We start from the raw sequence: 27034 nt of genomic DNA on the forward strand, positions 1-27034 counted from the left end.
AAAAAAAAAAAAAAAAAAAAAAAGTAAGGTACCTGAATATTTATAGTTGATCATTTCATTTTTTATTACATCGATGTCACGATGGAAAATATTTTTCAAGTATAAGAGCTTAGATTGTAAAAATGTATAAAAAATTAATTTTCATTTCTTCATTAAAGTAATCCGTTTTTAAAAAGATGAAAATTTGAGCTTAACTGTGTTACGGCAGATTGAACGCCACTTCAGAATTTACCCCAGTTTTTCAAAATATAGTTGGAACGCCGAGGGGATGCATACAGACGCGGGGTCGCACCCCACAAGCCTCCCCCCAATGACTGAATCCCTCGCCACATGGGCTCCTCTTGGTGGCGTGTTTCCATCTGCTTTCATCTACTTACCCAATAATAACGATTTTCCATCCCCTCTTGATCTCCCTGAAAACTTTGCGACCGTGTAGTGAGCATTGGATGACGTCGCTAGACGCCGAAACTCGGATGTGTGTGTGTGGTTTCTTCTGCGCTGTCGCCGACGAAACATGGAAGGTTGTTATCAATAGCATCAGTGGCAAGAGCAAATCATAATTTTTATCTGCCACCCTTTTTGTATTTGTCAACAAAACTAGAAAATTTTCAATCTCTCTGACGCATCCGAAATTACAAGTTTTTTCAAATTGACACGATGCGAATATAACGAGTGTTGAGTGAAGGGGTGTGAAGAAACATTTGAGACAGTTTCTTTTTTTGTCATACCCATCAGTTGCCTTTATTCCAACGTAACATCTCAACATCATTTAGCAGTGTGTAACACCGTTGTTTTTTATTTTTCGTTTTTTTTTTACAAGAATATAAGGAGAAATTTTGTGAAATGGGTTCAATAGTGTTGAGATCGTTGTCGATTCTTCTTGGAATATTCTTCGTATTTGTGGGAACAATCAAGGTTACTTCATACCTTAGCAAGGATCTTCACAAGGACTTGGTAATTACTTAAACTATTGAGATAATGTAATTTATTTTTTTTCCAATAGAGATATTCGAAATTGCTATTATATAAGAATAGCGTGGGACGCTCTGGCATGGGGACTGTTGACAGGGTCGACTGACGCAGACGTTTGAACTTGTTTTTAAATGATGGTTCTACTTTATGGGATAATATACTTTATCTGTTTATTTATACAGTTTTCAAACTCAAGCCTGCAATATGGTGGTTTTCATACGAGTAGTGAAAAGCATTTATAAACACTAAAATGAGAAAGGCAAAACATTAAGCTGTTTATTTATAATCTGCGGCCAAACTTGAGGATTGTTGAGTCTTACGATTCGCAAAAACATTCATCAATTTATTTTCTTCCGTCGAGTACCTAATTATTAACATTATCGATTTTCATTGTATTGTGTTGTCAAGCTGCGTCAATGATTATATCGGAAAATGAATTTTCAGCTTATTAATTCCCATTCGAGGCAATGAAGATGTTATTTTAGCACTCATTCAATCAAATCAGCAGATTGAATTGTCCTGTGAAATTTGGGAATATTCAATAAATATCTTCCAAGTTGCCTCACGGTCGCCAAAAACCTTCTCTTATTTCTATTTTTGCACTAACAGTCTTCTTTGCTACATAACAGTGATTGTGTCAGCTGAGCGGCTTGTTAGACTTGGTACAACGCCAGCATTCGCTGAAATTGATCACATTCATGCACGCGATGATAAGTCATTGTTGTTTGTCCAAAGAAAAAAAATTTTTTTTTTTACAGCGAAAAGAGTATGTAAAGTATGCCAAGGTGTTTCCACTCTCGGAGTTACTCAACTTCAAAGTACCGAGCAAATGGTACAGACGGGTTGTTGGATCATTGGAGATTATTTGCGGATTGGCAATGGCCACTATTCCAAATCGTGAGACCAATAAAACCACTCATATGCAGGGCCGAGGACTTTGTCTAATAAAAACAATGCAAAATGCTTGTTAAATGAAGTCCCAGGCCTAAACCCCCCATGTATTCCTGTATCTTTTATATTGATTGAACGAAATTAAATTTTCAGGGAGAGTGAAAAATACATCCAATGCAATTCTCTTATTTCTCATGCTGATGGCCTTCTACTCGCATTATAGGCTTAACGATAAGCTGGAAAGAACAGCACCTGCATTGGTAAGAATTCCAATCGCAATAGTAAAATCTACACATACCGGATGGTTTACTCATTATTATCGCGATATTTCAGGTATTTTTGTTCATGCTGACTGGTAGACTAGTCATCGACATGCAGCTGAGTCGCCAGGCGAATCAGACGGCAACGGCGAATGGAATTGATGAAAAAGGGAAAAAGCAAGACTGAAAGAAACGACATTGAAACAGAAAATCCTTCCGACCTTATATGATTTTTTGAAATGGATATGATCCAGCGAGCAACTGTCCCGAAGTTTTCTTCACTAGGCTCATTCTTATTGCTCATTAAATGAACATACATCGTCAGCATATGCCGGATAAAGGGCAGAATTTGACATCTGTTTATTGGGATAATATTCTGATTGCAGATTAATTTTCATCCACAGTACCCCACGCAATAATCAGCTTTGAGCGGCACAATTAACTAACTGCCTTTCATAATCGGTATTTCTAGGGATGTATATAAACAATAGATAGATTAAAACACTCATTGAAAAGCACCAATTGCACACTCATCCTGTAAACCACGAGGGATTGATTTTATATCATAACGATAATGATAGTATAATCACAATAATTGAACATAAAGTGAAGAGACTCTAAGACAAGGGAAAATGAACCCTCATCAGGGGGCCTATTCTCGAAATATTTCCGTGCGCGGAATCGACTCCGTTGACGGAACGCCTATATGATTCCTATACGCAATTCGTCTACGAAGCCACTTCCGTGCACGGAAATATTTCGAGAATAGGCCCCCTGGGTGAAATGGATTCCATTTGGGGTAGATTTGTTTGCGTGCAGGGACCTACATAAATAAGAAAAAGATGAGCGGGGGGGGGGGAATATGTGAGCTATTATAAATAAATGCCTACACATAAGTTTCACCATAGGAGTGTTCATTTTGATTGAAGAAATGTATCAGTAGAATAATCATATGGAATCTAATATTATTTATTTTAGACATGTAAATAATGGGAAATTTCATGCAACTTTAGGAAAGATTATTGTTGGTGAAATGCATTCAAGAGTATATTGTATTGTCCTTATGAATATAACTCAATAGGATTTATTCAGGCCGTGAACTGCCAATGATTGAGTTATTTTTATGGGAAGAAAGAGAAAAGGGAAACAGCTTAATAATGATTTTGATTTGTAATTGTGACACCCCAGCTTTTATAAATTCTTTCACCTTTCACGTGAACCGACCTGTTCCTCAACTAGCCAAATACCGACACCGATTACTAATATTTCATAATGGTTGATAATAAAAGGTAAGAAATGACCATGCTACAATTTTTCTTTAAGCTAACAATTAGTTTATATTATTTTAGTTTTCCATAATATTGTTTTATTATTTACAAGCATTCCAAAATTGGAAAAACGCTTCTGCAGCTTCATAAAAAAAATATGGGAAATTGATCATTAGGTCGTTTTCTAATATCTCCATTCGAGAAAGCGAATGTCGCAATCATCTTGGATTATTTTGTCTCTTTTCATTAGAGATTAGTAAACAGCGATATTTTTGCAATATAAACGAATAAGTGCACAGAGTAAAATGTACCTTGGAGAGTGTATTACGGTCGCAAGATATTCAGGAATCTTGCCCGGTTGTTAACAAGTGGAGAGCTTTCTGTAGATTTTGTACTGCCGTTGGAACATCATCGTAATTGACTGCGCTTCCTGCCCATTTTATGTATTTCGATACTTTCGTCATTTGTTCTGCGGTCAGAGTGATTTCGCCTAAACAAAAGCCAGACATTTATTTTCTTTTTTTTTTAAAAAGAAAGTTTCAATTCCAGGAGGGTATGATTTATGATTAATCAATCGAGTATCAAGACTTACCAGCATTCAATCTTGATGAATAATCAACCGAGGGATTGGTGGTAATTGGAGTCGATGGAGGATTGTAAGGCTGTGGGGTCGAAGGGAGAGAATTGTCCGATGGAAGAGAGGGATAAGGGGGTATACTGGAGGTCGCTGGTGTTGCTGGGGGATTTGTAGCACCAGGAGGCGATGGGAAACCATAAGGGTCTGCACGAGGTGGCGGTGTAGGCTGAGATGGTTCGGCTGAAAAATAAAAAAAAACAAAAAAGTTGGTCAGAGAATCCAAATCATTTCGATGAGAATCTTCACTCTCAATGATTATGATAAATTCAATTTCGCCAATACACATTAGGTGATTGAAGCCATGAATATGTTTAAAGCGTCACTGTGCATAAAAACGAATGGACACTGAAATGATTGATGAGCAGCAACTAAGTACCTTCTTCGTCATCATTATCGGATGCTAAGAAGAGAAATGACATTAGTGAATTAATTACATCATGAAGCCTAATTGAGTCAACTACTACTATACTCAGCTACTGAAAAGAACCAGGTGGGAAAATTACCAGGCTGTGGGGGTTTATCGACCTCCTCTTCGACCCCAGCAGTTTCATCTTTTAGTTCCGATTCAGCTTCTGCATCGTGTTTCTCGTCTAATGATTTATTATCACTCATTATATTGACAATCATACCTAGTGGAAAACTAGAAACTCATCTACCAAGCAGTACTTCCTTTACCTTGTATATTCTCGGCATTATCAAAACCCTCGGGTTCGGCTTCAGGCTCCGCTTCATTCTTTTCTTTTTTATAAATAACCCACAAAGGATTAATTACAAATACCCCCAATATTAACAATAAAATTATCATGGAATTTTTTAAAATTAAAATTATTTGCTTTACCTGCTGGATTTTCCAGACTCTCGGATTTTTCCAGTTCATTATCATCATCAGAGTTATCAAGTTGTTCATCTACATAGATAGATATTTGTAATGGATAAAACATTGAAAAAATCACGAATTCACGGAGAGACTTTCAATTGAGCTCAGTCTGGACTCATTACAAAGAGAAAGAGTTGAGAAGGGAAAAAAAAATTATCCCGTTTCATTAACGCCTTAAAACAATCAGTGCCTAATGATTCTACAATCTACCTGAGTTTCACATCAGACATAGAATAAACAATAATGCCTCACCTGGTTTTGGAGGCACCTCACTGTCGTCCTTTTCAGAATTAACAGGACCCGGCACCGGAGTCTCTCCGTTCTTCAAACAATTGTGAATGTAAGCAGCCTTCCATTTAGCATATTTTCTATTCTGCGCTGCCTCATCGGTCAATTCCCCAAAAGTTGTCAGCACGTCATACAGCAATCCAGCGGTGTAAAAACTCTGTATGACATTCTTGGTGAAATTACCGGCACGATCGTTCTTGTCAGCAAACAGAAATAGTTTGAGTGCCCAATTTTCAAGATGTGCCTGTGCGGCAACTTCATTAGTTATAGCCTCGTTGTCGTGTTGTTCCTTCTTCGTGGTTTCAAGCCAGTCCATAAGTTTAATGAGGAAATTACGCTCTTCTGGGCCCTTTGAGCTGAGCTTCATGCCGGTTTGTAAGGCATAGAGGCGTGCTACAACCAAAAATGATAGTTGAAGCGAATGGTTTTGAATTTTCATTAACTCGAGAATGACGGAGGGGAAGTTTCTTCATTTTCATTTCAATTTCAAGGTATTTTTTTAAGCTTCACAGCTTTAAATTTCATAATTTATCATAATCGCGCGGATCGTATGACTAATATATATATATCGCTGATTGGAACAGTCATTTTATTCGTTGTATTCAATATCGCTTCGACATACCCCAGTAGCTGACAACCGGATCCCGTTGATCATGCTCATTTGCAATCTTCAAGTAGGGTTGAATACTCTTGAGGCTCGCTGGAAGCTCCGACAACTCTGGAGCGGGCATTGCGAATGACAATAGACAGTTTTTTTTTACTTGTGGAAAGGCTTTTTAATTTATTCAAGATTTATCTGCGTATTATTAAAAACTCTATTCCGTTGACTCGATGACGGCAATAATACTCATCAGCGTCATCAGCTGTGGGAGTCTAACCTTATTTTTCGTTTACTACATAAGCACAACACTCTCCTCCCTGTTGGGGCTGGAGTATAGTGAATCCAAAGGAAGAGTTCGTTTAGAATTGCTAGTAATCCTTATTGCCCCACCACTGATCTCAGGAAATTATCTGCTAGTTCTACTATATGTACAGTGGAAGAGGAGGTCCATATAGCCATTCTACTACGTCGTTGCCACAAGAGAATGTTCCTCGTGCATCTTCGGATTCACAAGAAACCGGGAAGACAAAAGAGTGTGCACGGGTTCGGGCAAATACCGAAGGCCATTCTCTGGTGGAGAGGAGTATAAGCTTATATTATTATACCCCATTCGCATGAGAAGAAAATAGTGGGGAGTTCTCAGAACGTCGCCCATTATTGCCCGATCGACGTAAACTTGAACCAAACGAATTTTTTGTACTTGTTGTTAAAAGAGCCATCGGTTTCAGTGCACAGTGCGCTCGGCGCTCCTCTCCCAGACGCCGTCGGCTTTACAAATGTCACCTCAATTCCTCAAATTATCCAGTTTTTTCTGAACCAAGTGAATTTCCCGAATTCAAGTGAACACTATTGTTTTTTGAGGCAAAAAAATTAAACGAGAAATAGTCGCTGAATTGAGAAAATAGGAGATACCCGGGTTGCACCGGGTTGACTCTAACAACCACTCCATAACCTTAAATCTTGAGTTGAACCGCCTTGTGCTTCCTTACTCATGTAAAACGTATTTGGTTGATTGAATCGAAATGGTACCTCTCGGTCTATCACCAGGTCACCAGACCTCTGTCAATAATACATCGTCCACACCTACAAGCGGCTCAAAAGCAAGTTCCACCTTGGTATCGTATCATTTTCAATGAATGTTTTTTTTTTACCATGTGAGCCACATTCTTATACACAATCATTTCCCGTTTATTTTGTTTAGAAACCGAATTACACTCTGAAATATACACTTGCTGGACACACGAAGGCTGTTTCATCTGTTAAATTCAGTCCGAATGGTGAATGGCTGGCTAGCTCATGTAAGTAGAGGTTTTTTATGGATCATCAATATCTCCTATTTATCTAGTGTCGTTTCAAAGTACTTGTACTTTATCCTACTGTTCACGGAATAATTTTGCAGCTGCTGATAAACTCATAAAGATATGGGGTTCTTATGATGGTAAATTTGAGAAAACAATAGCTGGACATAAATTGGGTATATCAGACGTAGCGTGGTCCAGTGATAGCAGACTTTTGGTATCAGCATCTGACGATAAAACACTTAAAATTTGGGAACTCAGCTCCGTAAGTCTCCATGAAGATGTAATTCTAGACAGATTCGACTGTTGCATTGGCACTTATTGCATTGTTTTTTACAGGGGAAGTGCTTGAAGACCCTAAAAGGTCACAGTAATTACGTATTTTGTTGTAATTTTAATCCCCAGTCGAACCTTATCGTATCTGGATCCGTAAGTTTTTTTTTATATGAATATCAAGTTTAGACATTGTTATACTCCTGCTCCATAAGTAGATGATAATTATTTTATACATGTTTTTAGTTTGATGAGAGTGTCAGGATTTGGGATGTAAGAACAGGAAAGTGTCTGAAGACACTACCAGCTCATTCAGATCCAGTGAGTGCTGTACATTTCAACAGAGATGGCTCTCTAATTGTGTCAAGCAGTTACGACGGTCTATGGTATGTTGAATTCTCATTCATTTTGTATAGCCTAAACAGCACAAGGCCAATTAACTGCACTTTTAACAATAAAATCAATAATATCTTAAATTCGAAAATATTCAAAGATATCTTTCGTAACATTGTTACTATTAAATTCCAGTCGAATATGGGATACTGCATCTGGGCAGTGTTTAAAGACCTTGATCGATGATGATAATCCCCCTGTATCTTTCGTGAAATTCTCACCGAATGGAAAATACATTCTTGCAGCAACATTAGATAATACACTCAAGCTTTGGGATTACAGCAAAGGCAAATGCCTCAAAACCTATACGGGGCATCGTAATGAAAAATACTGTATATTTGCAAATTTCTCTGTGACCGGAGGCAAAGTAAGTTTTTCAATAATTAAAAGAACATTTTTTCTTTTTATTGTAATGAGAAAACTAATTAAAATATTTTTTTTCTCTTCAGTGGATTGTTTCTGGTTCAGAGGACAATATGGTGTACATCTGGAATTTACAGACAAAAGAAATTGTACAGAAACTTCAGGGACACACAGGTAAATCCATAAAATTCTCATCAAATTTCAATAAAACACAAATAATCGCAATTAATATAACGATAATTGATTTTAGACGTTGTTCTCTGTACGACATGTCATCCAACGGATAACATCATCGCATCAGCGGCATTAGAAAATGATAAAACGATAAAATTGTGGAAAAGTGACACGTAGATGTAGGTAGATTTTTCCCCGGAAGATAGAAATAAGGGCTGTCATTCATTATGTACAAATTGAAATCACGACCTGCAAGAAAACCTGCAATAGGCAAAGGGAGCAGGAATTTTATTTTCGTATCGAAATAATATGAAAAATTCATTCGCAATTTCTCTTCAAGATCAATATGAGACAACTATTTATAGTAAAAAAATTGAATTGTCATTGTTTTTTTTTCAAGACTAAAATAAGCTTTCAAAGTTATACTATTATGCTACAGGAATCACAACCATTTCCATTATAAATATAAATACATACTGTTTGCCGTAAATAAAGATGTTTTCCATTTGTAATTCATGGCTCTCCTTTTTTCATCATCTCCCACACTTGTCAAGTAGAAAATAAGAAATATGGAATATACTGAAGAGAGATCACTTGTATAGTAGTAATAACATTTGCAAACATTTTATTAGATCCAATTTTCATCGAAGCACATACCTCATTGTTTCATTCACATTTACTTCGGCTAACACTATGAATGCATAAATAATGAAGCGAGACACAACGAGATGTCAATCATAATTGTAGTAAATAGCAACTAACATTAATCAAAAAGATTGTTAATATTTTGCTTCGTGTACAGAAATGGAAAAAAGCCAATTACAATTCAGATGCAGTTTTCTTTTTCCTCTCTGATGATCGTAAAGTACGTAGTGTTTTTTGTCGATATTTCCATCAAACAAAGCTCTTCAGAAGGTCAGTTATGTAGAAAGAGAGGTCTGGTATCTCCCCCAGTAAACCTGTAAGCAATGAAACAAAAGTTGAGTAATCCAATTCTATTAATTCTGGCAATAATAAAATTGCAATTGAATAAGCAAATACTCACCGACAACATCACAATATTCATCGAACGACGCACAAGGCAGCAATTCATCTCGGTAAGCAACGAGAACTTTTTCAGAAGCTTTGAGCATTGCTTCATCATTTTCCCTGATATAATCAGCCAAAACAGTGGACCATTGTTGCTGTGACGAGGTCATTTTCGCAGAAAGACTGGGATCTTTGAAGAAGTTTCCATAAATGGCATCGATGAGTCCAAAAAAGATGAGGACGCTCTTATAAATAGAGTAATCTTTGACAGTGGTTTCAGTGATGGTTTTGGTGGGCCCAGAGGGTGCGATATACCTCTGATGTGCCAAAACAATGAGCCTCCTCAAATGGATGAGTTTCTCCTGTTGCCATCGGGCTGGTGGATGTATCATAAGTGAAAGAACTGCTTGATAATAAGGGCCTTCAGCCTCATAACAACTGTCCAACCAGGATGCTGAAGGCGAGGACCTCAAGTAGCTCGTCAGCTGCTGCTCCTCTTTACCCCCAGATCTAGTGGTATTCATTACGTAAAGGGCCATATGAGTGAGATAAGGAATGATGTGCATATTGGATTGAGGTCCACCACCGCCGGTATCATCATGGAAACTCTTCTCCTGTGCAAATCTCAGCAACAACAGCTTCAAGTCGTGAATTGTCGACGAATAAGAGATATCCCTGTGGCCAGTTGACTCCTGGAGATAAGTATTGTGTCTAGCTAGGCAGGTAGCAAAGGCTGATTCTGGCACCTGTGGTCCCCAGAGAGGCAGCAAACCATTACACTTGGTGTTGGCATTTTGGAGAGCTGCGCTCTCCCACTCATCCCTAGCTCTCGCCAATCTCACAGCTGACACGTGACAATCCACATGAACAACATTGAAATGCGTTACAGTTGTGTATCCTACTGTCTTGCGTTGTTTCGTCTCAAATTCCTCGACATTGCAACGTTTTGTAAAGGTATAAATACCAAGGACCAGATTTGGCTTGAATTTGTAGCCCTCACGACAGATAACACAGACTAGACCAGTCTCATCCTCCCCAAGATCCTCCATCTGTTGGAGAATAGTTCCTCCACTTGCTGCTGTCACTTGGCCTTTGTCATTTGTGCGCATTCCAAGGGCACCAAGTTGACGTTCTCTCATTGCCATAGCCAGACGTTTCTTTTCACTTCGTGTGTGTTGCCTTGCCTCCTCGATTAGTTGAGCCACCTTGGTATTGGTGCAGAGGGCCTCCAGAAGGTTCTCAGCGAGTGACCCAACGTGTTCGTCCGAAGATACTTGTTCGAGTCGATGAATTATGCTGATAGTTACTGGTGATACTGCGAGCTGGGTCAATTCATGATGTGTAGCCAAACCAGTGAGAAAACGGAGAATGTATTTGAGTGCTGGTTTTGAGATAAATTCTTTCAATTCGTCACTGTCTGTACGAAGTAGAGTTGGTTTTACACATGGAGCGTATACTGTGATGTATTCAAAGGCATTTTTAACTATTCCCATATCAATTATGTAATCTTTCAGGGTATTTCCAATGGAATTTCTCTCAATTCCCTGGGTTAGAATACAGAAGAGCTCCAGCTTTTGTTCGTCCTCTGCAGTGTGTTCGTAATCAAACTCGTAGAAATTCAGTACAGGCTTGAAGAAATCGCAGAGAACAGCCATTTTTTCTTTATTTCCATATGTCAAGGCTGCTAAGACTCTAGCTAGGTGAATAAGAACATTATTGCTCTGTCTGACAGCTGAGGATTGAGTGCAAGAGAGGAGAGCTTTCACGTGTTCAGGGCCTCCAAGAGTCGTTGAAAATTCCTCAAATGACTCTAGAGATTGAGATGTCGCATTTGCCAGAATCGTCTCCATTATGTCGAGGAGTTGTTCTGTTACTTTAGCCTGTGCCTGACCGGTCGTCTCGGATGTTTCTGTTGCCAGGCATCTCTGGAGGACTTGAAGAAACACAGTAACAGCACCCAATTCTGGTCTACTCAATACTTGTTGATTCTTCTTCACTTTGACAGACAGTCTGAAGAGCTTAAGAAGTACTTGAAGTAGCGGTCGAGCTCGCCCAACGTCGTGAATAGCAGACAAACGATCGAGCATCACTTGTAGCCCTCCACAATCAGCAAGAACATTAGCCATTTTATAGACTTCCTCATTATTAATCTCCTGTTCACTATTTGCATTGAGAGTCTCCACAAATTCTTCAGTGGCATCACCAAGAAGTCCTCGCATTCTATATACAACTCTCATGGCATCACATTCCCCACCTTCGTGAACCCAAATCTTTTTGTAGACATCCTTGACAGGCAGATCCAAACTGATGATCTTGTTATTCACCAAGAGTTCCATTCCATTGTCATCTTCCAACAGTGCCACCAATTCACAGTCTTGACAAATTTTATTCTTCACATCCCTCATCAATGGTCCCAATCCAGGCTCTAGACTGCTGTACGGATTACCCAACATTCTGCCCTGAAGGAAATCTTCCTGCTGTGGGTCTTTCTCCAGTGTCAAAAAGAACTCCCCAACGTCATTCTCCTCTGGGTATATTATGGAACAAAGTCTCTCGAATACAAAAACTGGTGTACGAACATCCTGAGGACTGTATTTCTGAACAGTTTCTACGCAGACAGCCATGAATGCTTTGGTCTCTTCTTCAGTGCCTGAAGTCATCTCTTCCAGAAGCTCCAGCAATTTCTCTTGAGTATCATCGATCAATCTAGTCCTCTGTACAACCAATCTCCTCAAAGAGAGATATCCATTGAGAACAGCACCAACCAATCTCCCTTTGTACTGTTGCTTGATATTCTCTTGCTCCAAGAATGTCGCAAGGAGTTCTGTCAACATCTTCAATGAATATCCCTGTGACAAATCACTCGTGAGTGTTGTCTCCTCCAATCGATGCAATTCCTGAATTTCACGAGTCAACAAGTCAGCCAATTTAATCATAACTCCACATCTCACGGCGAGGAATTGCTTCCAAGGTAGTTGACGAATTAGACTCTGGTAAAGGGACAAAAATTCTGCACTGCTCTCCCCAGCAGTCCTCAATTCCTCCAGATAACCAGTCATCAGGACGAGAATTTTCTTTTTTCTCTCTGTACCTTGGCAGAGACTCTCTACCATATTACAAGCAACTTGTCTCGCTAATCTTGAGCTTGGATTGAAGAGAACTTCTTTCAGCCAGGCGCCATCAACTAGTTTTAGCGGTTGAATCTCCCTCAATCGAGTGCAACGATAATGCCAGCGGTGGCCATATTTCTCCATGAGGTACAGCACTCTAGCTTCATCCTTCTTAAGTGATTTATTCGATCCATGAGGGAGAGATGTCTTCTTCGCTGGCATCCTCTGTAGCCACTCTGAATAAGAGTGTTTAGACTCTCCATTCAACCATTTAGCAACATCAATGCTGACACCCTCTGGTGGCGGTTGAATTGTCGCCAGGGACTCGATGGTCTTGTCCTTATTCTTCTTAGACACCGGCTGATCTGGTTTTATTAGACTCTGGAGGATCTTCAAAGAGGGTAAAATAAGGCTCTCCATGACAACCGGACTCTTTGATTCCTTGCAGGCCATCAGGAAGAGCTGCATGACACACCGAAGTTTTTGTTCCCAACACGAGTCATCCTTCTGCACCAGAGCTGCCAATAGCGACATCTCATGACGTACTGCCATTGCAAGATCTGAAGTTGATACTCGACCTTTCAGTGTCATGGTGACACGATTCATCAGCAATGTGCAGAGCTCTTTGGTCGACTGGATGTTGTCCCTCGTGACTAAGCAGAGAAGCTGACGTACCTCTTCCTGCACTTGGACTGTTCCCCTTCGTAAATTATTCTCGATCAGTTCCTGAATGAGACCCTGTTTGCAGAGAACTTCACGTGCCGCTGAATTTGTTGCCAATGCACGAAGAAGAGTGAGACAATGTTCAGTGGCAGCTGTGGCACATCCATAACATCTCCCCGATACTGGAGGTATAATTATTTTTTCCTCTTCATCATCCTCCAATTCCTTCTCTTTCTCCTCCTCATCGTCTTCACTCTCCTTGGAGATTATTTGTCGTTTATGCTGGAGACATCCTCGTTGATTTCTGTCGTAAGCCACGAGTTCTCTTCTCCAGGCAATTACCCGCTGAATAATCTTGCTGAGTTCCTCAAACGATGTCTTGCAGTCTCCACAGTATCTCTGAGCCAACAGTTGAATTGTTCGATTCACCTGAGTATTTCCACCGGAATTGCTCACCTGCACCCCATCCTCAATATTCCTAGTATCTGATCTGTGCTCAGCAATCTTCATCAGCAACATTTCCAAAGTTGGTTTGTTTGAGGTCAATGTCTTGTAGATTCTATCAGCCTTCTCCAGCCAGCTATTTATCGTTGCAACTGTCTTCTTTCGATCCTCATCATTTTCAATTGGATCCACAGCGCAGCAAGGACGCGCTGTCAATGTATAATCAAACTTGGCGTATTTACAAAATCCACAGGCGTGACATAAGAAAGGATCCTTCTCGTCGTAATTAATGGCACGACACTTGTGACATTGGAAGACATTCTCTCCACAATTGGCGCAGACACCAGGATTAGCAGGAACGTTGGCTGAGCACCTGGGGCACTGGAGTGTCTCTGAAGAGGCCTGAATGTTCTCGTAGAAATCTGCATACTCAATCATCAAATTACAGGCGACAATTGGAAGTGGAAATTCCATTTTGACTTCAGTTTGGCCTTGGGCGAGAGTAATTTTTTTGGCTTTGTGCCACATGGCTGGTTTATTCTTCAATTCAACAACAGCCTGCACTGTCCTATTGTTGTAAAAGATGTTGATGGTCCTCACCATTTTAGTTCTCTTCAAATCGCCAATTCTCAGCATTATCCTGCTGATTGTGTGACTGGAAACCAACTTGACAATTTGCGTTGTTGTCGTGAATTTTGAATCAACTTTGATAGATGATAATTTAATTGTTGCCATGGGGACTTCGGGATTATTGCAGACTAGACAGGGCTCACTCTCGAGATAGTATCCATCAAGCTCAACGTATTGAGCCAGTACAGTGTAGAGATTGGCACTTGGATGACGTGCAAGCAGTTGATTTTGTGCATGGAGAACAGACACCGCTTGCTCCATGTACGTGTGCATCTTCTTACCAGTGTCGGGAGTTTTGAGTGAAAAATATCCGAGGAGATCGACGAATTGGGCTGCTTTTCTACCGTAAGCTGGTAAGAGTGGCCACATTTTCCAAAGCAGGTCCAACAGGGCTTCCTGATGTGATGGTCCACTGTTCTTGAAGATGGCTAGAATCAGTGAGTGTGCCTGCCACCTGACATTCGTGTTATTAGTCTCGAGCAAGAAGGTCCTGATGAATTTGGTGAGTAATGATGATGACACCTGTCTCTGAATTTGCTCCACAAGAATGACACATTGAGTCTCTTCAAATTTAGCCTCAATGTCAGAATCCTCTGACTTGGCACGATCTCTTCTCTCCTTTGATATTGTACTCTTCGAATCACCACCCTTGGCTTTCGTTTCCCTCGACTTTGCTGTTGAACAAATGGCACACTGAAGGAGTTGGAGGACCGTGGGACTGACACCTTCATCAAGAAGTGTAGAAATTTTGAATAGATAAGAGAGAACTGTATTCTGCTTGAGACAGAATCTCTGCCAATTGCCAGTTCTACTCGTTGCTATTTCCACACAGCATTTGAGGTGTTCAATTAGCTCCACCAGAGAATCATAAGGCAGGACAATGGACTGCTGTTGAGAGTCCAGAGGAAGACCTCCACCAATTTGATTGGTACTGTTGTTGCAGCATTGCTTAACAGATTGAATGTGAGAGACCAGTGCATGCAGATCCCTCAACTGTCTGTATTTCTCCTTATTTCCACAAATAAGCTGCAACAATTTTCGCACCTGACGTCTTATGAATGGAGTCTGATACAGCATCATGTATTCACAGAGGTAAAAGTGCCAAGCTTGCTGATCAAAGAGCGGCTGAATTGATATGTTATTTTCCGCACTGTATTTGTAAATTTGGTAAGGAAGTCTCAGAGCCATTTCTGTTAACAGCTGGGGATATGGTTCAAAGACATCAGTGGCATGACCTTTCACGTACTGGCGAAGGAAGAATGGAGACATGTCTGGTGGAGATGTTGTCAAGTGCTCTTTCAGTAATTGTCCACCGATTACGGTACCTGCATCCTCTGTCGATGTTGTCTTCCAGTATTTCAAGAGTTCTGTCAACAATGTCAGGCAGTGATTGATGACACCAGCTTTGCTCAAGGTACTCGCTGTCATTTGTGACACAAAATTTGAATTGTCATTTTGGGCTTTTGTATTGTACTTGGATCGTGACATCAACACACTCAACAGCCTCATTATAACCAAATGCACTTCACGCTTGTCGGTGCGCTTATTGATGTCACTTATATCAGTTGTATTCATCTCCAATTGTTTAATCAAAATATTCAATAATTTTTCAACACAATTGCGATCTCGTTCGTCCGATCCATCGAGATCGGAAGTTAACATGAGAATAACTTGCATATATGGTATGGAAAGTACTCCAGAGACATTTTGTGACATTTCTGGAATGAATTGCATAAACTTTTCGAGCAGACACAGACGCACTGAGTGTAACTTAGTTGTGGCCTCTGACGGTGGTGGAATTTCAGTTTCAGGCTCTTGTTCAGTGGCCTCGGGTTCTTGTTCAATGACCTCTTCAGTTTCTTCGGCATCATCCTGCTTGTTCTGCTCACTCGCATTGGCATCAGCAGTGCCTGAGGAGCTTGGCTCATCCGATCGTCTACTAGTCTGGGGCTGTTCGTTGTTGGAATCTCCGTACGACGATGAAGACGATCCTGACACATTTTGCTCACTTCCTCCACTCTCACTACCACCACTCTCTCTCTGTTGCTCAGGTGCTGGTGATGTTCTCAAAGTGCTACTGGCATCAGTTGCAGCTGTTGAACCATTGTCAGTGGCCTCATCGTCAGAACCACCGGCTGATGTCGTTGTATCTGAATAATTGCCTTCGTTCCCTCCGACTGATCCAGATGCAGAAGGTCTAACTGGATCTTGAACAGCAAGATTACCTTGCAATCCTCTGAGTCCCTGGGCAGCAGCTAGAGTTTGCAGGCTCCGGAGAGCAGGTCCACTGAGATTCTCCAAGCCTGGAATCCCTTGGAAATTCACTAATCCCTGTTGAAGGACTTGAAGATCAGGACCACCTCCCTCTTGATCCTGAAGGCTCAGAGCAATGGCCAAACCCATCATTGCTTCGTCATCAGCCTCGGGGAGATCGAGAAGGTGTGGGAATCCTGCAGGACCCAGGAGAGCTTCGAGGGGATGGGGAAGACCAGGCAGTCTTTCTGCCTGATCTCCCTCGGCTCCAAGTAACGCCATTGGTTCCACTGCATCGACATCATACTGACGAGCATCCTCCATCTGTTCTCCATGAAGTGACGAGTCCTCCATCGGTTTCTCCTCCACCTCATTTGAATTGGCAGTACCTGAGACTCCTGGGGTACTGCAGTGAGGTGGACTGGGCACGTAAACCCTTCGTTTCTTGTATCTAGGTCTCAGGACTCTGATGATGGCCTGTTTAGCACTGAAACTAACAGCAGTATCGGATGACAAAAGGAGCTGAAGGTAGAGTCTCGCTGCCAGTCCACAGTTCCATTCGATATCACACATTGTGAACGAGTGAATTATCTCAACGAGTGCGTAAGTAATGGCTTCTGTATGGGTTAGCCCTGGAACGACGACTGGTGCGAGGGCTAAATTTTTGGGATAAGCCATGTGGAGGGTCCAGAAGACGTCCATCAATTGGAGAACCATGTGTTGATTGCTATTGGAATCTTGCTGCTCATTCTCATTTCGTTTACTCTGAATCTGAGATATTCTGTCACTCTCAAAGACTGGTATGTCCGTTTCCTTGATGGCTATTGGAGAATTTTGTTCTGTGAATTTTGCAAGATTGTGGGGACGAGAGATGGCGATACTTCTCACGATCAGAGCCAAACGGTAAAAGTTCTCAGCGTCCATCCACGTGACATTGAGATTGCGCATAGATTTCAATGCTTCCAACACATGGTTGAGCAGAACTTGATCCTTGTGGGAGTGATAAGCTATTCGTGACATGTGGAGGGCTGCCAAAAGTGCCATTGTGTGCATCTGAACTGATGGAGGTGTTGGTAGGGTCAACAGATTTGATGCCACATCAACAGCTGTATTTTTGAGGGATGATTTACTCTCATCCCCTGCAGTCAATGTGAAAGATGATTCCAGTACTTCCAAGATACTCGAAATCATTCTGAGAAAAAAATTGAAAAAAAAAATTATCACTTTTTTATGTTTCTCTGGTCGTGGTTTTAATTATCATCGCAAGAAGAAGAAAAATGCGACACATTAGCAACTTTCAGTCTCTTCGTTAATCCCTTACCTCTCTATCTTTACTGATTCCTTTGAAGGTCTGATGCATTACAATAAAAATGAGGGAATTAAAATCTTTCAGGCATTGTAAATGAAAGTATAAATAGCGAGCTTCATACATCAAATCTCGTCCATATATCAAGAGTATTATACATAAATGCAAAGCTCGTGAATATTTGAGAATAATTGAACACTCACTTGTCGACTGATGTCAGTGATGCTGGTGAGATAACTGCAGTTTCATTTTCATTGGTAATTGATGAGCCAGCAGGAACGACTGGGGCTGAAGTGGTCTGTCCCGCTGGAATCTCTTCTGGTTCTTCAGGCCAACCGAAAGCATCTTTAGTTTTTCCATAACTGGAAAAATGAGAAAAACATTAGGAATTGAATTCATGGGTATACGTTGTTCTAAATAAAAAAAATACTCACATTTTGATTGAATCAACCATGATGACATCAGGATCTTGAGACAGACCAAACGTAATTGTCAATTTCTTATCAGCCTGAAGACTCTCTTCCCTCGTGAGAGGAATATCAAACCAACGACTTCTGGTCAAAGACGTACGTATGCTCCTCCCAAAGACCTCGACATAGAGTGGAGCTCTCTGAACATCCTGACTTCCCAATTGCACTCTCACCCCGCACATCACTAAAGTCGGATCATTATTCGTTACCTCCACATTGAATCCAATAGTTCTCGTCGATACGACGTACATGCCAGTTGTATTCAACCGATGTTTGATCTGTGCTACATTATAAATCTGTAGCAGATCATTGCCTCCGAATTCCACATCATTCATCACTTGACAATGCTCAAAGAAATCTATCGGGAATGTCACGGAACCAGATGGTTTTCCGGCTTTAGCAGTCTTCTTCTTCCTAGATTGTTTAATTCCAGCCATTGTTCCAATTGGTTGGACATTGGAAGACATCCAGTAGCCAGTCTGCTCCATGCCAGCCATATAGATCCTCAGGCTTCCATCTTCGCAAAGCAAAATCAGCGTTGTTCTGTGCTCGGCATTTGAACTTGGATGCCTAATTGCCACCATATCCATGATTTTAGCCTTGGGTACAACCTTAATCTCTTGTATCAACACAACATCTGGTTTGATCATCAGAATGACTGGATTATTGCTAGTCTGCAGAACAGAACAGACCAGTCCAGGGTGATTTGCCACTTCACTCCACTGGCACAACGGCTGTGGCTGATTGTTGTTCGATTTGTTGCCATTTGACTTGTTGCTGGCAATGTTAATCATGAAAACAGTCATAATATCTTCATCCATATTCTTAAGAGGTGCAATGAAAGACTTGCCACAAGTATAACTGAAGAAGAGTAGTTGAAGAGCATGAGAATAATAAATCGACACCCCACCCCCTCCAACTTGACCGAAATCTTTGATCTCTGGATGATAAATGTCAAGAGTATTGGTCACATAGAATGGCCCATGTTTGGCAGAGCTAGCATCATTCATAGCTTGACTGTAAATGTAACCAGCAGATGACATCAGAAGAAGATAAAAGACATCATCCTCGGTATGAACGAATGTGCAATCTCTGATTTTTCCAATGGGAACGAGGAAGTAATACTGAGGACTCAGTGCATCCTTCCCGAGGTCATAAATCTTGACGAAATCAGCCGTGACCAGTGCCAGTTGTGTCTGTGAGCCTGGAAGCCACATGGCTTTAATGATGAAATTGCCAGGTTCTCTCTGAGGATGGAGAACCAAATGATCAGAGACTGTTCCAGAACTGTTGAAAGTCAATACGTGGCAGTCCTTCAGTCCACAGACAGCTAAAAAGTCTTCATTCCAGGGATTTCCAGTGATGGAGAGAACTGTAAAGGGAATGGGAGCTGAGGCAAGTCTTGTGAGTGTAAGTTTGCGTTTTGAAGAGTCCGCCTGCTTTAACAATGCACTCAACTGTAAAACCGTGATCTTTCCTTTTTCATGGGAAACAGCTAGGTGTTGTCTTTTGCCATAAGGTGATGACAGACAACACATGGCAACTCTTCGAATCATGTGTGCTGAGAGGAGCTGGCGGATCGTTTGTCCTTGATCGCCGGAGTAATTCATTCTGACGTTCTCAAAAGCCCCTTCTTGAGAGCCCAGAGTTGAGAGCATCAGTTGATCAGTATGAATAAACTTCTTTTCAATGGTATGCAGTTGTCTGAGTGCTATCTGTCCTCTAGTGTGACACCCAACTGGTGAATTCTTCTGACAAGATGCATCAACAGCAGGTATCAACGTTCTGGTGAGCTCGACGAGGGATGTGACAAGTCCACTGGACCATAATTGTGTCAACACCCAGTCTTTGGATCCCTCCAGCTGTTTAGCAAGAGCAACTTGCTTCTCCTTATCTCTTCCATTCCTCTCCAACTTGTCACCAAAACCTGTGGGACTTGAGGCACGTCTACGCAGCCTGTTGTTCGTAGCATTATTATTCAAATTAGAATTGTCACTTGCGCTGGTTGCTCCATTACCAATGAACGTTGAAGCGCTTGATGGGTGTCCTTGGCCCTGATGTTCTGAACTCTGTGGACTACGTTTAGTCAATGCCTGGCAGGATCCATCGTCCTTGAAGCCACAATCACAGAAGAAATTTCCATATTTCGCGTAAGTAACATCATGACCCCTGTGACAGACTCTAGCACAAACTGTGCAGACACCAGCCCCATCAACCATCGAGCAAGTGTGGCAGTGATACCAGTGTTGATTCGTAAATTCCTTTTGTGTAATAGTGAAGGTGCAGAGTTTATTGCAGAGACTATCTTCATCAGAGTCTTCAGCAGCACTGTCCTCGTCCTCATGCACCAGTTCATCAACCCAATCACTGTCATTGAGATCTCCACTTGTTAGAGGCGCTGCACCCTCCCAGGGTGGACTTGTTGCTCGATCCGTTGAGGAACTCTGCAACTGTCTCTGAGGGCACACAGCTCCAACAATATCCGAGATGTAATTCAGGACACAACAGCCTGCTTCGATGTAGGGTGATGGTTTGTCCAGGATTTGTGTGTCAGTGTCTTTGTTCATGAGCTGCTGTTTGCAGAGTTCAACCCAATCTGTTGCCGCTCTGAACAACAGGACATGTCCCTTGTCAGATCCAGCGTCAGCAAGGTTCGACATCACCTGCATCAACTCTGGAAATCCTGCCGCTTCAATTGCAGGAGACAGAATGTGATAACCGAGGGGAATGAGTGCTCGGAGAATTGTCACTGATACATTTTCACCGAGAGTACTGTTGGCCTTGACTATATAATTTGTTAATGCCTGGAGAAGTTGGTTGTTCTCACGCATCAACTGTTGATTTTCTTCATTCGAAGTACTTGATATCGGATTTTGCTTATCAGAATCTAGTAACAATGTTGTAGTGGCATTTGTAGTTGTTGCAACGGCTGATGGTGCTGTGCTAGTAGCTGGTGGAGGTGAAGACCACTGTTGATTATTATCACTGGCACCAGTGTTTGAATCACTCGTAATATTCTCGGTATTACTGGCAATAGTACTGGGTTGGACGTTTGCGGAACTTCCAGGACATCCCAGAATGACGTGTCTCAACCAGCACTGGAGTTTTTCATTATCAACAGCAGCCAAATTTGATACAGAATTGCAGAGACGATCCAATGAACCATCCATATTCTTCTCAGCAGTTCTGAAGAGTTTGCTGAAGAAATGGAGCACATGAGTACTGAATTGCTGAGAGGCTTGTGGCGATGCAATCGACAGGAGAACTGAAACTAGAGTTCTATTTGTGCTGGGGGCAAAGAACTGGTCTAGAGCTTTACAGCCGACTGAATTCTCAAGCAGTTGCTCCCAATATTTGATGCACTGTTTGAGGATATTCCCATCGACTGAAACATTGATAGAAGAATCCTCAGTATTCGTTGTGTAGTCAACGATGACATTGTACGTATAATTAAGCACATAGAGATGTTCTCTCAACTGTCTGGCTTCACTGTCAACAGCCCCCAGAAGTTTCACCAAAGTTTTCGATGCTGTATCGTGAAGATAGTCTGTTCTGGCGTCCATCGTCAGAGGAATTAGTATTTCAATGGCTTGAGCTCTGATCTCAGAATTCTCCGCTGCTGTAGTTGGATTGATGTACTCATAGAGGAAAGCAACCAGGGAATGGAGAAGATTCTTCAATGATGGATTGATGGAGAATGTTGTCCCGTGTTGAGAGAGTGTGCTTATGTGATGATTCACAGTAGCTAGAATGTAGCTTTCAGCTGGGATAATGTCATTGGCGTATGTATTCCAAGGAACATGAGCAACGTTGATGGCCTTCCACTTGTCGAGAACTGATCGGATTGTGTTGGGCAAGAGCGTGACAATTGATGCCTCCATGGCCCACGAGGCACCTGCAACACATGTGATGCCATCGAGAACGAAATAATCCCTCATACTGTACTTGCCAGCACTCGATTCAGAGGATTCGAGCATCTGATAGAGGACACTCGAACGACAGGAAGCGAGAATAGCCTCTGTTAATAATAAAACGTGAGGCAAAATGTCAATGATCATTTTATTGGTGTTTGTACTAGCAGTTTGAGCTGCATTGTTTGATGATTCTGACTTGTTGTTGGTAGATTCAGCGTCTTGTTCCATGGGACTCTTGGAGATGCTCTCGTCCATGAGTACCTGGAGTTTTCCAATGACTGATGCTAGAATTGTTAGAGAACTTAGCTTTGGTAAAGTTGACTTTGGCATTATATTGTCTGATGGATTGAGCTCTGGTTTGAGAGTCTTGATGCAGTTCTTGGCTAGAGTTACATCATATTTAATTGAATTGACTGTTGAGGACACTGTCTTGAGGAGATTCTCAGCGTACTGGGTGTACATGCCCTGTTTAACAAGACAATCCTTCATCCAGCCATTGAACGTTTTGTAGGCAGCCCTGGGCCCCCAGACTAGGGAGTAGAGAAGCATTGGCCCTGCTGGAATTTCCTCACCAAGTGCTAATTTATCCATGTATGGGGTTGATGGAGGAAGCATCAGTATCAGTCTCCAACAAATTGAGAAACAGTACTGAGTTGCACACAATCCTGTGATCGACATTTTATTCTCTTTCCCCTCCTTTCCCTCTTTGTTCTCCACTTTCTTCGGCATGTGGGTTTGATTTACAACATTCAGAATGTCAATGAGGGCATCAACTAACAGAGGATACTTCATTTTATCGGGAGTACCGAGGACAAAGTTCAGGGCGAGGCCATCGAGCTTTGGAGTATCCTGATTATTGAAATCAGCATTCGTCAAGTTGTAAAAACGTGGTTTCATTGTGAATTCATCTTGTGGCCCAACTTTCGGGTAGTTGTCCTCAATTTCTTTCCAGGGAGTGTAGATCCTTGCTGCTTGTTTGTTGCCTTCTTTTGCGTCGGACACGAGGCTTGTGGCTGAGAGAAGATTCCATTGGACCTGAACGACATTTTAGATAATATTTTCAAAAAAATCAGTAAAAAATCATTTCTTTAGTTCCATCATAATTGAAAAAAAAATGTTCGAGCATTGAACTACCACTCAGTTTGCACTATCACGCAGGTGGCCCTGTTATCTCGACTCCATTGGTTGTGTATAATTTTCTCTTGCATTTGATTTGCATCGGTTTGTTAAAATAAAGGAAAAAAAAATATTAGAAGAATGAAAAGAAGCTATGATGATACGACCTGATGAAAGAGTCGATCCGAATTGAAAAATCAGATGCTAACAATTCTGTACTAACTATCTGAGAATAAATACATAAATATTGAATACCTGTTCAAGAAGTGATGGTGGTGCATCATAAAGATGCTTCATCATATACTCAAGCAGTAATAATAGCCTAGAAAGGTGAAGGATTTGTGAATCTTTCATGGGAGTCTTGACAGCTTCGCTGCAACGAACGGCTCCACTCCCAGTCACCAGTAAAACCGACTTTTTCTGCATCAAATTCAATGAATGAAACAGAAACAGAACGAGTTGAGCATGCTCCACATTAAGATCTTCATTCTCTGGCTCAAATGTCACTGGTGGATTGCAAACGTTCTCCACCATTGTCGTGACTAATCTCTGCCAGATGCTGATGCAAGCGGCCTCCTTCTCCAGCTGAGGTTTCAGCAATAAAATTTGTGCCAAAACACTGAGTGTCCTTGGATAAACTTGAAGTGGCCACGAGGTGGAGCTAGTGCCTTCAATTGTCCAAGGACTGACTCCGAGATGCTGTAGAAGTGTATTCTGAAGAGATTCACTCAGAGTATTTCTAGCCAGCAAATTGTGGGTGTATTGGCTCAGTGCTTGAGAAAATTCCGAGTACATGGCACCAAGTGCGGCACCATAAAACACAGAAATTGTTCCAGTCTCGGTTCTAGCTGTCTCATGATCCAAATCTCGAATTATTGCAGCAAGAATCACCATTTGTTGCTCAACAAGCCCATTAATTACATATTCACGAACATAGGAGCTTCGACTGCCAATGAGGTGTTGGTTCATGAATTGAAAGATTTGAGTTGCCAGGGAGATGTACTAAATAGTTCCAGAAAATATTAAAATGAGGGATATTTATTTTTCATTAAATGTTTAGAGTTGTATTGGTGAAATGCTGCACTCACCCCATGTGGCTCTCTATTATCAGGAACAATGGTGGTGGATGGCCTCTCAGCATTGCCCTCATTATTAGTATCTTTGGTAGTATTCGTTGGTGATCCTTCAGAGGGTGACAATGTTTCCTCGAACCACAGGCCCAAGATAGGCTCACTGTCCTCCTCTACCGACATAACAGTTTGTTCTACATCGTGAACATACCCCATAGAGTTAGTTAGATGGATAGAATGAAAGCTAGTGTGGAGTTACGATTTTGCCTTTCACCAAACATCGAAATATACAGTATAATAAACGAAAAGACATTGTTACCAGTGTATCCAGAAGATTTCATGCAATTTCATCATAACAAACACTGGATAAATCAAATAAATGATAGCAGACTAATTACGATGAGGATGAATGATTTACTGAGACAATTACTACCTTCGTCTGTTGAACTCTCTGAGAAACTCAACAGATCCTCGTAGTATGTTGTGGAATCAGATTGACTCAGGGTGTCACCTTCTTGGGGATGTTTTTGTACTCTTTTCAGAGTGCAAGCCTGTAAATTATCCCAACATAATTGATGAAAAATTAACAAAAATTAAAAAAAAACAAAAATATAGAATCGAACAGTTGAAAAAAATGTTCTTACCTTTCTATAACTAATCGTCGCCAAATAAAACAGCAAATGGTTAAGTGGTGCCTCTTGGAGGAAGGTCATGGCACGCTGAAGAGCAGTACTGGTTGCCAAAATATCGAGAGGTGCCGACTCTGTTGGTGATGGTGTATCATTGTTCATCTCAACAGAAACATCCTCAAGCAATGCACTCATGAGGGTCAATGCATGGGACGCAAGAGCAACAGACAAAACTCCAAATCCCTGTTGAACCTTCATGAGATTAATCCTCGATGTCCCATCTCTGGCTTTACTAGGTGACTTTCCCTTCTCCTCTTTAGTCTTATCAGTCGTGCTACTGAAACTGCTAACAGTCAGTTGAGCTTGCAGTCCAGCAACCAGTAACCACACCCCAATGAGCAGATGATTCTGAAGGATATGTCCACCTGCTCTTGTACTGTGTTTTATTATATTCGATACTAATCCAAATATCTCCAGACTCTTTTCAACAACAGCTATCGCCAAGGAGTCGTAATCCTCTTCCGTATTCTTGCTCAATTGACCATGATTCGATCCTTGATGACTCGTGGAATTATTACTCGCATTTGTGCTGCATTTTGGGGAAACTGCATTGGAAACACCAACGATACTTGATGCAGTTGCATTGGCTATTGAACAGTAGAGACAGGACATTGTGAGCAAGGACAATTTCTCAAGTTTAGCTGGTGTCAGTGGCTCCAGCACTGGTAAGGAGACCACACTGTGAACGATGTTTATGTCATTGACAACAGCATGCAGACTGTGCCTGATAATGTGTGCTTCTGCATGATTTCCAGGCAGACTGAAGCCCTTCTTGCTCATGTATGCCTGATATTTCCTCATGTATCGCGATAAATGAGGCAGATTTGAGCACATGTCGAGCAGAGTATCTCCAGCCCCAATCCCCTGAAGTGTGCTAATATTATTAGCAATGAAAATCATTTTAATTTCATTACTCCCTGCATCATTTCCAGTGCTCTCCGTAGAATTCTTATTGATCTCGGTTATGATATCATTGCTGATGGCAATAGAGGGGGCGAAATTTTGCAATGGCATGGTCAATTGCTCAAGTATCGAAGTTGATAAATCATTTCTTGACCTCTTTGATTCTTTAATTGGCTGTGGCGTTGTATCTTTCTCGTTATTCGTAGATGTATTCGTTGTGGCTGTTACACATGTTGGTACATTGGCATTTTTCATAATTGCAATTAGTGCCACTTCGTCTGTCTTTGTCAGGAGGCTCTGGCCAGTGCAGAGTGCACGAATTGGCAGCAGAAGCTGTTTCATCGTTAGAATTGATGATGATCCATCAGCTGGTTGTTTCCCCACGAGATACGTCAGGAGAATTTTGCAGGCCTGACATACTGTGGGTATCTGACTCTTCGACACTTGAAATTCAAAGGAAAGAGGGGATTAGAAAATTCCGGAAGTACCTGTGATATGAAAGAGCTAGAGGTAAAATATTCTGGAATCGAAGGAGAGTTGTGGAAAAGTCGCGAACAAATATTATCAGGGGAGAATGAAAAATGTCTCGAATATATGCTAGGTCATTGAGAAACTCACATGTATTTGCACATCCACTGATGTAATCAGCAACGAGGGCTGTAAAGGACGTGTAAAACGCATCGTACTGCTCCTCGTGGGATAAAAGCTCCTCCTCGCTGCCAAATTGAACGAAAAAAATATTAGATTTTTTGTTTTTTGGGGCGGTCTACTTCATCACTCAATCAATACGATATCCTAATAATACGCATTTTTTATGGATTGAGGAATCCATTTGTGTGCTGTCATTCGCCAACTGCCACTCGTCATTTTCGGAATTTTTCAAAATGACTTTGAAGATTTTTCGATATTGCAATTGCACTTACCTTTTGATAATGGCTTTGATGAGCTCGATAATCTCATTTTTATTGAATGAGCCGTAAGATGCGGCTAAAATAGGCTTTATTATTGACGACCAGTCAACGTTTCCTCCACTTTTCGCTGCCATTTTGGAAAATAATACGAAATACAGGTGATTTTTCAAGTGACGACGACTTGAAACGCTGTGAAAATTCTCCAAGTCGCCATCTTGCGACTCGAGGAGA

At 41.2% G+C, this 27034-nt stretch overlaps 4 protein-coding genes across 7 annotated transcripts; 2 read left to right on the plus strand and 2 right to left on the minus strand.

Annotated features, from left to right (window-relative positions):
* Positions 1–329: 329 nt before the first annotated feature.
* On the plus strand, positions 330–2492 carry LOC107046058 (transmembrane protein 35A). Its single transcript, XM_015268531.1, has 4 exons — positions 330–954; positions 1731–1869; positions 2017–2123; positions 2197–2492. The coding sequence occupies exons 1-4, from the start codon at positions 844–846 to the stop codon at positions 2308–2310; spliced, it is 471 nt and encodes a 156-aa protein (XP_015124017.1). The 5' UTR covers positions 330–843; the 3' UTR covers positions 2311–2492.
* A 782-nt stretch (positions 2493–3274) lies between these two features.
* On the minus strand, positions 3275–6262 carry LOC107046056 (vacuolar protein sorting-associated protein VTA1 homolog). Of its 3 annotated transcripts, XM_015268525.2 has the most exons (8): positions 5816–6262; positions 5158–5586; positions 4867–4935; positions 4704–4766; positions 4532–4618; positions 4405–4428; positions 3984–4208; positions 3275–3881 (listed from the first exon to the last, which is right to left on the minus strand). In XM_015268525.2, the coding sequence occupies exons 1-8, from the start codon at positions 5922–5924 to the stop codon at positions 3733–3735; spliced, it is 1155 nt and encodes a 384-aa protein (XP_015124011.1). In that variant the 5' UTR covers positions 5925–6262; the 3' UTR covers positions 3275–3732. The 3 variants fall into 3 exon arrangements, with proteins under 3 accessions (XP_015124011.1, XP_015124012.1, XP_015124013.1); XM_015268526.2 differs by lacking the exon at positions 4405–4428 and having other exon boundaries at positions 5816–6261; XM_015268527.2 differs by lacking the exons at positions 4405–4428; positions 4532–4618; positions 4704–4766 and having other exon boundaries at positions 5816–6259.
* A 76-nt stretch (positions 6263–6338) lies between these two features.
* On the plus strand, positions 6339–8807 carry LOC107046057 (protein will die slowly). 2 transcript variants are annotated; one of them, XM_015268530.1, is made up of 8 exons: positions 6339–6894; positions 6996–7092; positions 7194–7357; positions 7432–7521; positions 7612–7751; positions 7894–8125; positions 8208–8295; positions 8372–8807. In XM_015268530.1, the coding sequence occupies exons 1-8, from the start codon at positions 6817–6819 to the stop codon at positions 8470–8472; spliced, it is 990 nt and encodes a 329-aa protein (XP_015124016.1). In that variant the 5' UTR covers positions 6339–6816; the 3' UTR covers positions 8473–8807. The 2 variants fall into 2 exon arrangements, with proteins under 2 accessions (XP_015124016.1, XP_015124014.1); XM_015268528.1 differs by having other exon boundaries at positions 6345–6909.
* An 82-nt stretch (positions 8808–8889) lies between these two features.
* On the minus strand, positions 8890–26937 carry LOC107046059 (protein purity of essence). The gene is made up of 10 exons (XM_015268532.1): positions 26816–26937; positions 26511–26608; positions 24945–26335; positions 24734–24851; positions 24319–24473; positions 23486–24232; positions 18165–23149; positions 17934–18092; positions 9341–17616; positions 8890–9254 (listed from the first exon to the last, which is right to left on the minus strand). Exons 1-10 carry the CDS (start codon positions 26935–26937, stop codon positions 9190–9192), a joined length of 16116 nt encoding a protein of 5371 aa, XP_015124018.1. The 3' UTR covers positions 8890–9189.
* Positions 26938–27034: the final 97 nt, after the last annotated feature.

This window comes from Diachasma alloeum, unplaced genomic scaffold (assembly GCF_001412515.2).
Source record: "Diachasma alloeum isolate Michigan unplaced genomic scaffold, Dall2.0 Dall_scaffold_01188, whole genome shotgun sequence".
Lineage (NCBI taxonomy): Eukaryota > Metazoa > Arthropoda > Insecta > Hymenoptera > Braconidae > Diachasma > Diachasma alloeum.

Coding starts and splice junctions, on each gene's coding strand:
- LOC107046058 (XM_015268531.1), top strand. CDS start 844: ATGGGTTCAATAGTGTTGAGATCGTTGTCGATTCTTCTTGGAATATTC. Junction 955..1,730: donor AGGATCTTCACAAGGACTTG/GTAATTACTTAA, acceptor TTTTTTTTACAG/CGAAAAGAGTATGTAAAGTA. Junction 2,124..2,196: donor AAAGAACAGCACCTGCATTG/GTAAGAATTCCA, acceptor GCGATATTTCAG/GTATTTTTGTTCATGCTGAC.
- LOC107046059 (XM_015268532.1), bottom strand. CDS start 26,937: ATGGCAGCGAAAAGTGGAGGAAACGTTGACTGGTCGTCAATAATAAAG. Junction 24,233..24,318: donor ATAATAGAGAGCCACATGGG/GTGAGTGCAGCA, acceptor GGAACTATTTAG/TACATCTCCCTGGCAACTCA. Junction 17,617..17,933: donor TCACTGACATCAGTCGACAA/GTGAGTGTTCAA, acceptor TTTTTTTCTCAG/AATGATTTCGAGTATCTTGG.
- LOC107046056 (XM_015268525.2), bottom strand. CDS start 5,924: ATGCCCGCTCCAGAGTTGTCGGAGCTTCCAGCGAGCCTCAAGAGTATT. Junction 4,767..4,866: donor GAGTCTGGAAAATCCAGCAG/GTAAAGCAAATA, acceptor TTTATAAAAAAG/AAAAGAATGAAGCGGAGCCT. Junction 4,619..4,703: donor TAATGCCGAGAATATACAAG/GTAAAGGAAGTA, acceptor ATAAATCATTAG/ACGAGAAACACGATGCAGAA.
- LOC107046057 (XM_015268528.1), top strand. CDS start 6,817: ATGGTACCTCTCGGTCTATCACCAGGTCACCAGACCTCTGTCAATAAT. Junction 6,910..6,995: donor CAAAAGCAAGTTCCACCTTG/GTATCGTATCAT, acceptor TATTTTGTTTAG/AAACCGAATTACACTCTGAA. Junction 7,522..7,611: donor ACCTTATCGTATCTGGATCC/GTAAGTTTTTTT, acceptor ACATGTTTTTAG/TTTGATGAGAGTGTCAGGAT.